We start from the raw sequence: 13,637 nt of genomic DNA on the forward strand, positions 1-13,637 counted from the left end.
TGTTCTTGATTAGTAATTGTGTCAAGGGTTATGGGGAGAATGCAGGAGAATGGGGTGAAGAGGGAAAGATAGAATCAGCTATGATTAAATGGCGAATCAGACTCAATTTGTCGACTCGCCTAATTCTGCTCCTATGCCTTATGAACATATCACTTGATGAACATTTCCTTGCAAGGCCTTGCAAGACATCACTATATGTCCTTGATATACTGGTGGTATTAATAGACATAATTATTTGTTACATGCAACATCCTTTTAACATTGGAGATATCATTGCATTCAATTAAGCCAATGCAAATAAAACATTCTTCTTCCTGTTTCAGGGTCATTTATGACAGTTATCCAATATTACCCAATCCAACAAGTTCAGAATTTAGGTATATTATATATCTAGAATGCCCTCATATACTTGACCTCTTAATGGACTTAGCTATAACATATCAAAATCAGATCGAGATCCTTCTTCAACCATATAACCATATAACCATATAACAATTACAGCACGGAAACAGACCATCTCGGCCCTACAAGTCCATGCCGAACAAATTTTTTTTTGTTCCCCTTAGTCCCACCTGCCTGCACTCATACCATAACCCTCCATTCCCTTCTCATCCATATGCCTATCCAATTTATTTTTAAATGATACCAATGAACCTGCCTCCACCACTTCCACTGGGAGCTCATTCCACACCGCCACCACTCTCTGCGTAAAGAAGTTCCCCGCTCATATTACCCCTAAACTTCTGTCCCTTAATTCTGAAATCATGTCCTCTTGTTTGAATCTTCCCTATTCTCAAAGGGAAAAGCTTGTCCACATCAACTCTGTCTATCCCTCTCATCATTTTAAAGACCTCTATCAGGTCCCCCCTTAACCTTCTGCGCTCCAGAGAATAAAGACCTAACTTATTCAACCTATCTCTGTAACTTAGTTGTTGAAACCCAGGCAACATTCTAGTAAATCTCCTCTGTACTCTCTCTATTTTGTTGACATCCTTCCTATTAAAGGCCAAGGCGGATCACAAGAGGAGCATAGAGTCCCACTTGTCCAGCAATAATACACGGGAGGTATGGCGGGGCATACAAGACATTACCAACTACAGAGGCTGTGCCACAAAGTCAGAAGACCTGAGTGCGCCGCTGGCAGAAAAGCTAAATTGCTTCTTCTCCCGCTTTGAAACATCACAACAGCAGCACTCACCTGCTACAGCCCTGTTCCCACCCTCACCTGGCTCCTGTACTACCCCACTCACTGTCGGGGAACACGATGTCAGACGGGTGCTCCTGGCAGTGAACCCCAAGAAGGCTACCGGCCCAGATGGAGTCCCTGGTAAGGTGCTCAAAGCGTGCGCCCACCAGCTCACTGCCATCTTCACCAGAATTTTCAATCTCTCCCTGGCCCAGGCAGTTATTCCGTCCTGCCTAAAATCAGCCACAATCGTCCCTGTGCCGAAGAAGTCTCCCATCACCAGCCTTAATGACTACCGTCCTGTTGCCCTCACTCCGGTAATCACGAAGTGCTTCGAGAGATTGGTCCTCCAGCACATCAAGGACTATCTACCACCAGACTTCGACCCCCACCAATTCGCTTATCGCCAAAACAGATCCACAGAAGACGCCATCACCGTAGCTCTCCACTCTGTGCTGAGCCATCTGGAGCAGGGGGCAGAGCCACGTCCGGATGCTCTTTGTAGATTTTAGTTCCGCCTTTAATACAATCCTTCCGGACATTCTCATAGGTAAACTGGTCACTCCTGGCCTCCCCACTGTCACATGTGCCTGGATTAAGGATTTCCTCACAAACCGGCCCCAGACTGTGAGACTTGGCCCCCACCTCTCCTCCACTCGCAGGTTGAGTACCGGTTTCCCCACAGGGCTGTGTGCTAAGCCCCCTCTTATACTGTCTCTACACCTACGACTGTAGTCCGGCCCACAACAACAACCGCATCGTCAAATTTGCTGACGACACTACTGTGGTCGGACTTATTTCAAAGGGAGACGAGGCAGCCTACAGAGAGGAAGTCCTGAAGTTGACAACCTGGTGCTCAGAAAACAATCTGGCTCTGAACACCAGGAAAACAAAAGAGCTCATTGTCGACTTCAGGAGGCACAGCACCGACTTAGTCCCCCTACACATCAACGGCGAGTGTGTGGAGAGGGTCAACACCTTCCGGTTTTCTCGGCGTCCATATCGCGGCTGACATCTCCTGGACGGACAACACGACAGCGGTCATCAAGAAGGCTCAGCAGCGGCTGCACTTCCTGAGGGTCCTCAGGAAGCACAACCTGGACTCTAACCTGCTGCTGACCTTCTACCGCTCGTCCATCGAGAGCCTGCTGACATACTGCATTACAGCATGGTATGGCAGCTGCACCATGGCAGACAGGGAGAGGCTTCAGAGGGTAACCAGGACAGCGCAGAGGATCATTGGTTGCCTCTCCCCTCCCTGATGGACATCTACACCTCCCGCTGCCTTAGCAGGGCAAAGAAGATCACCAAAGACAGCTCCCATCCTGCGTTTGGACTGTTCGACCTGCTGCCCTCTGGAAGGCGCTATAGGTGCATCAAATCCAGGACAAACAGACTCAGGAATAGCTGCTTCCCGAGAATTATATCTACCATAAATTCAAATCCACACATGCACTGACTACACCGCCCAACACGGACTTCCATCTGTATATATGTATATATGTATGTAGCGCCGTAGAATTTGTGCACCTATTCCCCCCCCCCATCTCCCTTCTGTTTTGTTTTTCTGTTTCTTGTTTTTTGTGTAAAATTGTATGTATGCACTGAGTACGAGCAGCTTTCAGTTTCACTGTACATGTATAGTGACAATAAATGGCATATCTATCTATATCTATAATTGGGCGACCAAAATTGTGCACCATACTCCAGATTTGGTCTCACCAATGCCTTGTACAATTTTAACATTACATCCCAGCTTCTATACTCAATGCTCTGATTTATAAAGGCTAGCATACCAAAAGCTTTCTTTACCACCCTATCTATATGAGATTCCACCTTCAAGGAACTATGCACGGTTATACCCAGATCCCTCTGTTCAACTGTATTCTTCAATTCCCTACCATTTACCATGTACGTCCTATTTTGATTTGACCTGCCAAGGTGTAGCACCTCACATTTATCAGCATTAAACTCCATCTGCCATCTTTCAGCCCATTTTTCCAAATGGCCTAAATCACTCTGTAGACTTTGGAAATCCTCTTCATTATCCACAACACCCCCTATCTTGGTATCATCTGCATACTTACTAATCCAATTTACCACACCTTCATCCAGATCATTGATGTACATGACAAACAACAAAGGACCCAACACAGATCCCTGAGGCACCCCACTAGTCACCTGCCTCCAACCCGATAAACAGCCATCCACCATTACCCTCTGGCTTCTCCCATTCAGCCACTGTTGGTTACACTTATGCTCATTGATGAAGACACAGACTGCTCTGGATATGGTGGGGGACCAGGTGTCTAGAGTATATGAGGAGCTCATTTCAAAAATCATGGTTAAACTAGCAAATGAGATTAGCCAGCTAATACATTGATGACTAATTCCTGAATCTCTCCCCATACAGGGATGGAAACCAAAGGGTATGTTTCAGGCGGCTGATCACTTCTTCCAATCTTTGGGCCTTAAACCAATGAATGATTACTTCTGGAATTATTCCATGATCGAGAAACCTACTGATGGCCGCAAAGTTGTCTGTCATCCAACAGCCTGGGACATGGGCAATGGACTCGACTTCAGGTGCAGTAGATTGTGCAGTGTATGAAATAATGGATTTTCCATGAACATTGTGTAACTACTAACGTACAATATATTAGGCAGTAACACACTCAGAGAATCATCTTTACTTTCATGTTTGTTGAAAACTTCCATTCTTAAAATTAGTTTTACTTAGTTCAAGTGTGATGGATAAAAATGGGAACATCAAATCCATTGCTTTTGTTCATATCCATGAACTTATTTATTTTCTACTGACACCAACACTTTCCCTGGCAAACTCTGGGCATTGTTCAAGCCGTCAGCAACATTACAATAACAAAAACATCCCAAGGTGCTTCAAGTGTTAGCAAACAAAATATGACACAGAGTCATGGAGTCATACAGCATAGAAACAGACCTTACATCCCATCTCATCCAAGATCATGGCCCATCTAGCCTAGTCCCATTAGCCCAGATTCGGCCCATATACCTTTAAACCTTTGCCATCCATGTACCTGTCCAAATATCATTTCTCCTGGTCTTAATTCCCTTGTGCTGGATAAAAACTGTGTGCATTCACCCATGATCCATTCCTCTCATAATTTTATATACCGCTATCAAATCACCCCTCAGCCTCCTGCGCACCAAGGAATCAAGTCCTAACCTGCCTAACCTTTTCCTGTAGCTTAGGCCCTTGAGTCCTATAAACATAATTCTCTGCACTCTTTCCAGCTCAGTGACATCCTTCCTATAGCAAGGTGACCAAAGGAAATCTGATCACTGCACTGTAATAGATCTTTCTTAAACATGTATCTATTTAAGAAAGAACTGCAGATGCTGGAAAAATCGAAGGTAGACAAAAAATGCTGGAGAAACTGGGTGGTAGTGTGAGCTTTGAGGAGGCTGCTATGAGGGCTGCAATGTGACTTGGATAGGTTGGGTGAGTGGGCAGATGTATGGCAGATGCAATATAATGTAGATAAAAGTGAGGTTATGTACTTCGGTGGCAAGAACAAGAATTATCATCTGAAACTGTGACCCCTTCCAGGACAAGGGGTCACAGCTTAAGGATAAGGGGGAAATCCTTTAAAACCGAGATGAGAAGAACTTTTTTCACACAGAGAGTGGTGAATCTCTGGAACTCTCTGCCACAGAGGGTAGTTGAGGCAAGTTCATTGGCTATATTTAAGAAGGAGTTAGATGTGGCCCTTGTGGCTAAGGGGATCAGGGGGTATGGAGAGATGGCAGGTACGGGATACTGAGTTGGATGATCAGCCATGATCATATTGAATGGCGGTGCAGGCTCGAAGGGCCGAATGGCCTACTCCTGCACCTAATTTCTATGTTTCTATGTTTCTATGAATGATGTCAGATTAGGAAAAGGGGGGGGGGGGGGGGGGGTACAATGACACCTGGCCTTGTACATCACTCACTGAAAGTAAGCATGAAGGTACAGCAGGCAGTGAAGAAAGCAAATGGCATGTTGGACTTCATAGCGAGAGGATTTGAGTTTAGGAGCAAGGAGGTCCTGTTGCAGTCGTACAGGGCCCTGGTGAGACCACACCTGGAATATTGTGTGCAGTTTTGGTCTCCTTATTTGAGGAAGGATATTCTTGCTATTGAGGGAGTGCAACATAGGTTCACCAAATTAATACTCAGGATGGCGGGACTGACATGTGATGAAAGAATGGGTTGACTGGGCTTGTATTCACTGGAATTTAGAATGATGCGAGGGGATCTTATAGAAACATATAAAATTCTTAAGGAATTGGACAGGCTAGATGCAGGAAAAACATTCCCGTTGTAGGGGGAGTCCAGAACCAGAGGTCACCGTTTAAGAATAAGGGGTAGGCCATTTAGAACCGAGAGGAGGAAAAATGTTTAGCCAAAGAGTTGGGAATCTGTGGAATTCTCTGCCACAGAAGACAGTGGAGACCAATTCATTTGATGTTTTCGAGCGAGAGTTAGATTTAGCTCTCAGGGCTAATGGAATCAAGGGATAGGGGAAAAAGCAGGAATGGGGTAGTGATTTTGGATGATCAACCATGATCATATTGGCTTGAAGTGCCGAATGGCCTACTCCTGCACCTATTTTCTGTTTTATGTTTAGGTAATTAACTTGCCATTTAAACCCAATTTTCTCTCTCCACAAGTGGCATCCACTTGACTGCTGAGTATTTCCGGCATTTCCTGTTTTTATCTCAGATTTCCAGCATCCACGTTATTTTATGTTTCTAAGTTACCATTGTAAATCTATCGTGCCAAAAATGCATTTTTTAACTACTGTTGGAGAAGTTACTGTGGTGCATAAAAGCTGGAGTTCTCACAGAAGATTCTCCCACTATGAAAAGAAATGGGGAGGGAAATGTAAACCTAAAATAATAAATATATATTTTTTAATGCAGGATTAAAATGTGCACTAAAGTGAACATGGAAGACTTCCTGACTGTCCACCATGAAATGGGACATATTCAATATGACATGGAGTATGCAAACCAAACATACTTATTCCGAGATGGAGCCAATGAAGGTTTTCACGAGGGTGTTGGGGAGATCATGTCACTCTCAGCAGCCACCCCAAAGCATCTAAAGGCTATAGGTCTTCTTAAGGACACTTTTATTGAAAATAATGGTTGGTTCCCAACTCTTTACAAAGTTATATTCAGATGTTGAGTTCTTGTCATAGTAATTTATAGTCAAAATGAAATCATCCATTAATGATCCATTTATTTATGTACTTCCATTTGTCAATGTCCTGAGCAAGATCAACTACATTAGCTTGCAAAGCTGACAAAGAAATGTCTTACTTAACAACAATCATCTGATTGAGAATTTCTTACTTAAGTAAGAATTTGCCGGGTTTCTCATTCATTTTCAGGGTTTCAACATTGTAAATGTCTATAACCTCAGTGTCACTTTCCTGCACCAACCCCATGTCCTCTAGCATCCCAAAATCAATTAAACTCATGTCCCTGGGTCATGCAAATAACTTGAGCCCCCACAGCTTTCTTGGGTGGAGAATTTGAATGCTTCACCACTCATAGACTGAAACAGCCTCTCCTAATCTCTGACCTGAATGACCAACCCTTAAACTAGATTGAATATAAAGCCAAGGATTCTTGACATCCCTGACAAAGAAATGGCTAGTCAGTGTAACTAGCCCACTGCCGTCCTACTAGCATTTCACCCAAGGTACCCACTTTGATATTGACTCATAATTTAAATTGCTCGGTATAAATTCAGCCACCTCTTCTCAATGGGAATAAAAATGGTGAGAGATGCAAATCAAACAATTGAGTCAATGTCACTTGTTATATACAGGCAACCAAAATTAAAACAGAAGGTCTCAACTGAGGCTTCTTTTGGTTTGTGTGGAGTCATTTAACTATTTCCCCTTCCTTTATCGATGAACAGCAATCCAGAAGGACAATCTATCCACCTAATGTAATACGGATACTGTTAGTGGACAAAAGTGGACATGATCAGACAGAACAGGAGCCCAGAGTAAATCGCTGAATTACCCAAATCAGTGCTGGCCAACACAAATGGTTTCAATTTCCCCGAGGGAGGTCAAGAAACCACATTTCCAGTTTCTGCCCTAGATGTGGCCATTATACATGGCCTTGCAATGTGGCTTCTGCCACTTAGCCACAAAGTCATCTCCACAGGGAAGTGGAGATGACAGGGACAGGTATGTGCCTGTCAGGTTTAGTGATAAGATTCCACAAGATTAACTAACTTCCTGATTATCGACCTTTAGCTTTATATACAAGGTTCCAGAATCTGTGGAATCATTGCATGATTTATTTCCCATTTCACATAGAGATGTGTTCCCATTGGTATTTAGTGAAACCTTTATTTCCCATTCCTAATTATCATTGAATTCAGTGTCTTGCTTGCTTTATGACAGTTAAGAGTCAATTGTTGTGAGGCCAGATTTATTTCCGTGCACAATTACAGCGATCAGATCATTGAATTAAAATAATCTACAGTATGTAGCAATGTTACAAAATTTTGAGATTTTAAAAATCAAGTCTGCAATTTATCCCATCAGATAAATCATAAAAATAAGTTTAATTTGACAGCTAATTCACTTTCATATCTCAAGTATTTAAAACGTTATGGCCATTTTCATACTCGGAAATTAGCATCTTGTTCCCTATTGATTTTCTATGGAGATAACAAAAAAGCTGTGATCGTGGACAGTCAAAAGCCCATGACTTTCTTAAAAATTAAGAGAACTGAATGAAATTTTCAGTTATCATAGATTGAAGCATGCTGAAACAAATATAAAATAATCTTACTTGGATGACCTGAAATTAAAGCATATAATTAGTTAGTTACCCAATTGTAGCTAATTACAAACTTCAATTGCTAGATCTAAACATCTATCCATTTCTTAATAAATGATTAACATTTTTAAATAAGTGTCCAAATAATAATCACAAATAATTCACAATAAAACATGATTTTTAAATTTCATTTACATTCATTTATAGGCCAAATGGAAGGAATTTAGTGTTCAATTGCTGTAAATTAATGTCCATTTAAATCAGCTTTCTAGTGGGATCCTGTGAACGCGCTGGTTTAGAACGTTCACATTCCGGTAGATTTGTGCCCTCAAATGTCCAGAAAAATACTGCGGGATATAATGGGCCCAAAATTAGCTACTCGCAACATTAAACTTTGTACAAAGGGATCTTAAGAAGCCCTTTTTAACGTAAAAATAAACAGCCTACCTTCTGTTGTCCCCTGTATAAGATCCGGCCTGTCGTCGGCGGTCGAGGGTTTAGAGGTTAATTTTTAACCTACTATAACAAGTAAGGAAAGCCCTTAAAACTAATAATAGCTCAAGCGAGGGAATCTTCCAGCGATTTTTCGTTAATAATTAACTAGGCTGAAAAACCACGATTTGAACAGCCTGGGGAAAATCGCGTTTTAAACCCGCCCCCCTCTAAACGGAGCCAAAATCGCGCACACGGGCTGGGACAGATTTTCAGCGACGCTTCAAGTAGGCTTTGCAACATACCTACAGTATATTCCCCAGGTGGCATGTTAGGATTTGAACTCTTTACCTGATAGCTGATTCCAGTATCATACCACTGTTTAATCCATTCATTTTACAAGAGAGAGAGAGAGAGAGAGAATACAAAACAAGAATATAAACTAAAATCCAGAAGAATTTGACCTCAGTAAAACATCATGCAACACACCTTTACTTCCTAATAGACTCATGGGAGACATTGGAAGGTGCGTAGGATTTCTACATTTGCTAAGAGCTAGTCCAACACTATTTTCAATTGAAGACTAGTAGATGATCAATGGCTCAATGATGTGAATTAGGACATGTTCGGGATTAATGTGTAAAGTAACACCTGTCAGTGAGTTATGATAGTTGTGGTGTTTTCCTCTCTAGAAATTGACATCAATTTTCTCCTGAAGCAAGCCCTGACCATTGTTGGCACGTTGCCTTTCACTTTCATGATGGAACAGTGGAGGTGGAAATTGTTCAAGGGAGAAATACCCAAAGATCAGTGGATGAAAAAGTTTTGGGAAATGAAGTGAGTTTGAATGGCATTCAACACTTAAAACTGATTTTTGAATTAATCCTAATGAGAATACGGTGAAGATAAATACATCTCTCCCCTTTGTATTAATTTTCTCATTGCTATTTGTAATGTGCATATGTTAGCTACCTTTATGACATCAGACCATGACCACGTTCTGAAGGTAGAAGCAATTGGCCACAGAGCAACCTGGAACCTCCTCAGATGACTAGATCCAGTCCTGTCTTTAACCCAATGTGTTGCCACCTCTCCAGTACTGACCCTCACTTTATTACCTTATGTCCAAGCACAGAATCACCCTCAAGCCTGGCCTGCTGCCTCTCAGGAATTTGTGATGTTGTATGTAATCTGTTATTCATTCGCTCCTCTCTTCACACCAGTTTGGTATTAAATCTTGCAATAGAAAGAAGCTTCCCTCCTTAACCACCTCTCCCTCCTCGAAACCAACATTTCAAACGAGTTCAATTACTGAGCTGAAATAAGCATAGAACACACTGGGAATATAGCTACCACGGTCAGTTTGGGTCAATATTCATCCCCTTTTGGTTATTTGTTTTATGTTCTCCTTTGTAGAAACCCTTGTGATATTTGCCAAGGCTGCATTTGATTTTTTTTTATCTCTTTAAAATAAACTAAATTACAAATACCATATTTAATATTTAATATTTATTTTCTTATATTTTTCTATTACCATTTTGACAAAAATTGATACTTTTTAGTACCTTTCTGAGTAAAACCCTTCATCTTTACAGAAAGAAATACCTGTTGCTTTTAACATTTGGTCTATCACGGCCACATGAGCTCACAAAGCAATCTTATTTACAGCCACTGATTTTCCTTGCAGATTATTGGATAATTGGAATGCTCTTTTGTAGAGACAGCAGGTGGAATGGTTTCCTTTACTGTGTTATTCTGGAAGTGATTCTGTTTCTCACTCCCCTAAAGAAGTTAATTATTTCCCCTTTCTTTAGACGAGAGATTGTTGGTGTTGTTGAGCCTCTCCCCCATGATGAAACCTACTGTGATCCAGCAGCCTTGTTCCATATCGCCAATGACTACTCCTTCATAAGGTATGTGTGCCGGTTTCTCTTCTCCCAAGCACTGGGTACAAACCAAGCCTTCATCATGTGTCTGTCCATTCCCTTCACAGATGCTGCCTGACCTGGTGAGTTCCTCCAGGACTTTGTTCAATACTTCATCAGTGTTCTCATTCTTTGCTGCAGAGCCATTTAAAACACTTTTAAAAGATCTTGTTTGCATGATGCCAACCCTTAGCAACCTTAGTACCAAAGCACCATCCTATGGTCAGCACTACTGCACGTTTACATTCATCTTTGCCCATTTCTTTTCTCATCATATGTTAATATTAACTTTTTTCAAGATATTTGGCGCTGGAGTGAAGGATTCCCAGACTGATGACATTTGTATTTCACAATGGTAAAAGTTTGACAAATGCATTGCTTGAAATAATTAGAATTTCCCATCTGTAAATATTAAGATTTAATTCTTAAATGTTGCATTTGAACAATAGTTAAGGACACACTCCTGTCTAGCTTGAACTGTCCCTTGACTGTGGTCTCAACCCTAATCCTTCCTCGGTGGCAGAACACCACACCACCTCTTGCACTACCATATACTTGTTTCTAATTGTGTACTTTTACACTAATGTCTTGTTTTTTTGCAGTCCTTTTCTTTTCACATGAATAGTTTACCTGTAATCTATATATCATTAATATTTTGGGTGAATTTGAGCCCATGTGCTATGATGCTGCTGTATTGTGCCTATATCTCACCATATTTGTGCAGATGCGATAAACACGACTTGACTTGATCTGACCTATAAAATGTTGTCTTTGGCTATGGCCATATTATGATGACAGGATCCAAAGCTGCTCATAACCCTGAGGGAGAGGAGGTGGACACTGCTTTCAGTTGCTAGTGTCCCTGCCTCTTCTCTCCCAATGTCCAAGTATTGTTTACCACAGCAATAGGCCACCAGCTTTCTGAAGAATAGTTCTGGAATATGAACATAAATGAAAAGTCATCACTGCCAGACATTGCTGGTGAGCAAATAAACTCAAGATTCATTCCAGTGTTTTGTTCATTAATATGCAAGTCCATTAGGTGCAAGATTCTGCAGAATGTTGTGACCTTGGTACTGAATCACTTACTTATTCCATTAAGTAAAAGACCACCCACTCTTCTCTTTAGGTACTTCACCAGGACCATCTACCAGTTCCAGTTCCACAAAGCACTGTGCAAAATTGCTGAACAAACCGATGAACTGTATAAGTGTGATATCACCAATTCCACAAAAGCAGGCACAGCACTCAGGTAAGTTGCCAATCACTGTGGGTCCTGAACAGATGATATATGAGGATACTTCAGTTGACAGAAAACATCATGCAACATATCAACATAAGTTCTTAAAGCAAATAGACATAAAAGCAAGATGGTCTAGAAATTCTGACATATAGCATAAAGATTTTATACACGAGATTTTATTGTCGATTTGGAAATTAATTGCTTCTAGCAATTAACGCCTCCAGATATGTGCTTCATCGCAATCTTCCTTGCCCAATACATGCCCCCCTCACAGAGTCTTCTGGGTACGCTGCAATAACGTCACGGTGAGAGGCACATGCCGTTGGTGTGTTAGTCTAGAGCTGAGTGTTTGCAGCCAACAACTAGACAAAAGCAGACACAAACGTGGGTGTGAAAAGAAATTCGTTTTTTTTAATTGTTCACCTCATTTTCCAGCTGTTTTCTGATGCTTGATGGTCATCAGGTGTAATATAGAATTGAGAGCCAAATGTCATAAATTTTCTCAGAGATAGATAAGGCCCGTCGACCATCATCCATCAATCATACATTTACACTACTCCCATTTTACTCTCTCCATGATCTTCCCCCCAGATTTTACCCTTCGCCTCCACACTTGGGAACAATTTACAGCAGCCAATTAACCTATTGACCTGCTCGACTTTGGGATGTGGGAAGAAACCAGACCACTCAGTGGAAACCCACCTGGTCTCATGGAGAACGTTCAAACACCACACAGACAGCACCAGAGATTAGGATTGAAGCTGGGTCTGTGGAGCTGTGAGAAAGCAGCTCTAGTGGCTGCGCCACTCTGCTGCCCTAGATTAAGCCAGAAAGTTGTCTAGAGTTTCTCAACGTGAAGCTATGTCAATTAGTTTTGGTCTCCAAATCTGAGGAAGGACATTATTGCCATGAGGGAGTGCAGAGAAGGTTCACCAGACTGATTCCTGGGATGTCAGGACTTTCATATGAAGAAAGGCTGGATAGACTCGGCTTATACTCGCTAGAATTTAGGAGATTGAGGGGGGATCTTATAGAAACTTACAAAATTCTTAAGGGGTTGGACAGGCTAGATGCAGGAAGATTGTTCCCGATGTTGGGGAAGTCCAGGACAAGGGGTTACAGCTTAAGGATAAGGGGGAAATCCTTTAAGACCGAGATGAGAAAAAACATTTTTCACACAGAGAGTAGTGAATCTCTGGAACTCTCTGCCACAGAGGGTAGTTGAGGCCAATTCATTGGCTATATTTAAGAGGGAGTTAGATGTGGCCCTTGTGGCTAAAGGGATCAGGGGGTATGGAGAGAAGGCAGGTACGGGATACTGAGTTGGATGATCAGCCATGATCATATTGAATGGCGGTGCAGGCTCGAAGGGCCGAATGGCCTACTCCTGCACCTATTTTCTATGTATCTATGTATCTATGTAATTACTCGCATGTTAAGAACACAAAAGAGCACTAAAGTAATTGCAAAAGGCTTCTCCACTCACACATGTGTGGTTTAGTAAGTTGCTTAGGATAGACTACATGTTGCCCTGGGTCCTAAACTCAACATGTGGAGAGCAGAACACTACAGTCAGGCAGCAATAAAAACACAAAAACAAGTCCTACAAAATTAACACCCTAATTATAAACCAAAGGTGCACACTGCCACTGGCAGCTAGTCAAGTATCTACAAACCTTTTTTTTTCCCACAGAACAGCACATGAAAAGGCCCTTCTGCCCACAATTTCTATGCCAAATATAATTTCAAGATAAACTAATCTCATCTGCCTGCACTTGATCCATACCCCTCCATTCCCTGCATATTCATGTGTCTATATAAAAGCCCCTTCAATGCCACAATCATATCTGCCTCCATGATACTTCCCCTGGCAACATGTTCCAGGCATCCACACTCTCTGTGTAAAAACCTTGCCCCATACATCTCAATTAAACATTGCTCCCCTCACCTTAAATCTATGCGATTTATTCTTTGATATTTGCACCCTGGGAAAAAGATCTAGACTCTTTTTTTAT

The 13,637-nt window shown here is 41.8% G+C and overlaps 1 protein-coding gene across 1 annotated transcript in view; it reads left to right on the forward strand.

Moving 5' to 3' along the window:
- Positions 1 to 13,637, forward strand: part of ace2 (angiotensin I converting enzyme 2) — a 51,286-nt gene that overhangs the window by 20,143 nt on the left and 17,506 nt on the right. Inside the window, exons 8-12 of the mRNA XM_055644763.1 lie at positions 3,600 to 3,772; positions 6,136 to 6,362; positions 9,147 to 9,291; positions 10,269 to 10,367; positions 11,509 to 11,631. Of these exons, the coding sequence (XP_055500738.1) occupies positions 3,600 to 3,772; positions 6,136 to 6,362; positions 9,147 to 9,291; positions 10,269 to 10,367; positions 11,509 to 11,631 (767 nt within the window). The remainder of the gene's footprint in view (positions 1 to 3,599; positions 3,773 to 6,135; positions 6,363 to 9,146; positions 9,292 to 10,268; positions 10,368 to 11,508; positions 11,632 to 13,637) is intronic.

Source organism: Leucoraja erinacea, chromosome 13, assembly GCF_028641065.1.
Source record: "Leucoraja erinacea ecotype New England chromosome 13, Leri_hhj_1, whole genome shotgun sequence".
Lineage (NCBI taxonomy): Eukaryota > Metazoa > Chordata > Chondrichthyes > Rajiformes > Rajidae > Leucoraja > Leucoraja erinaceus.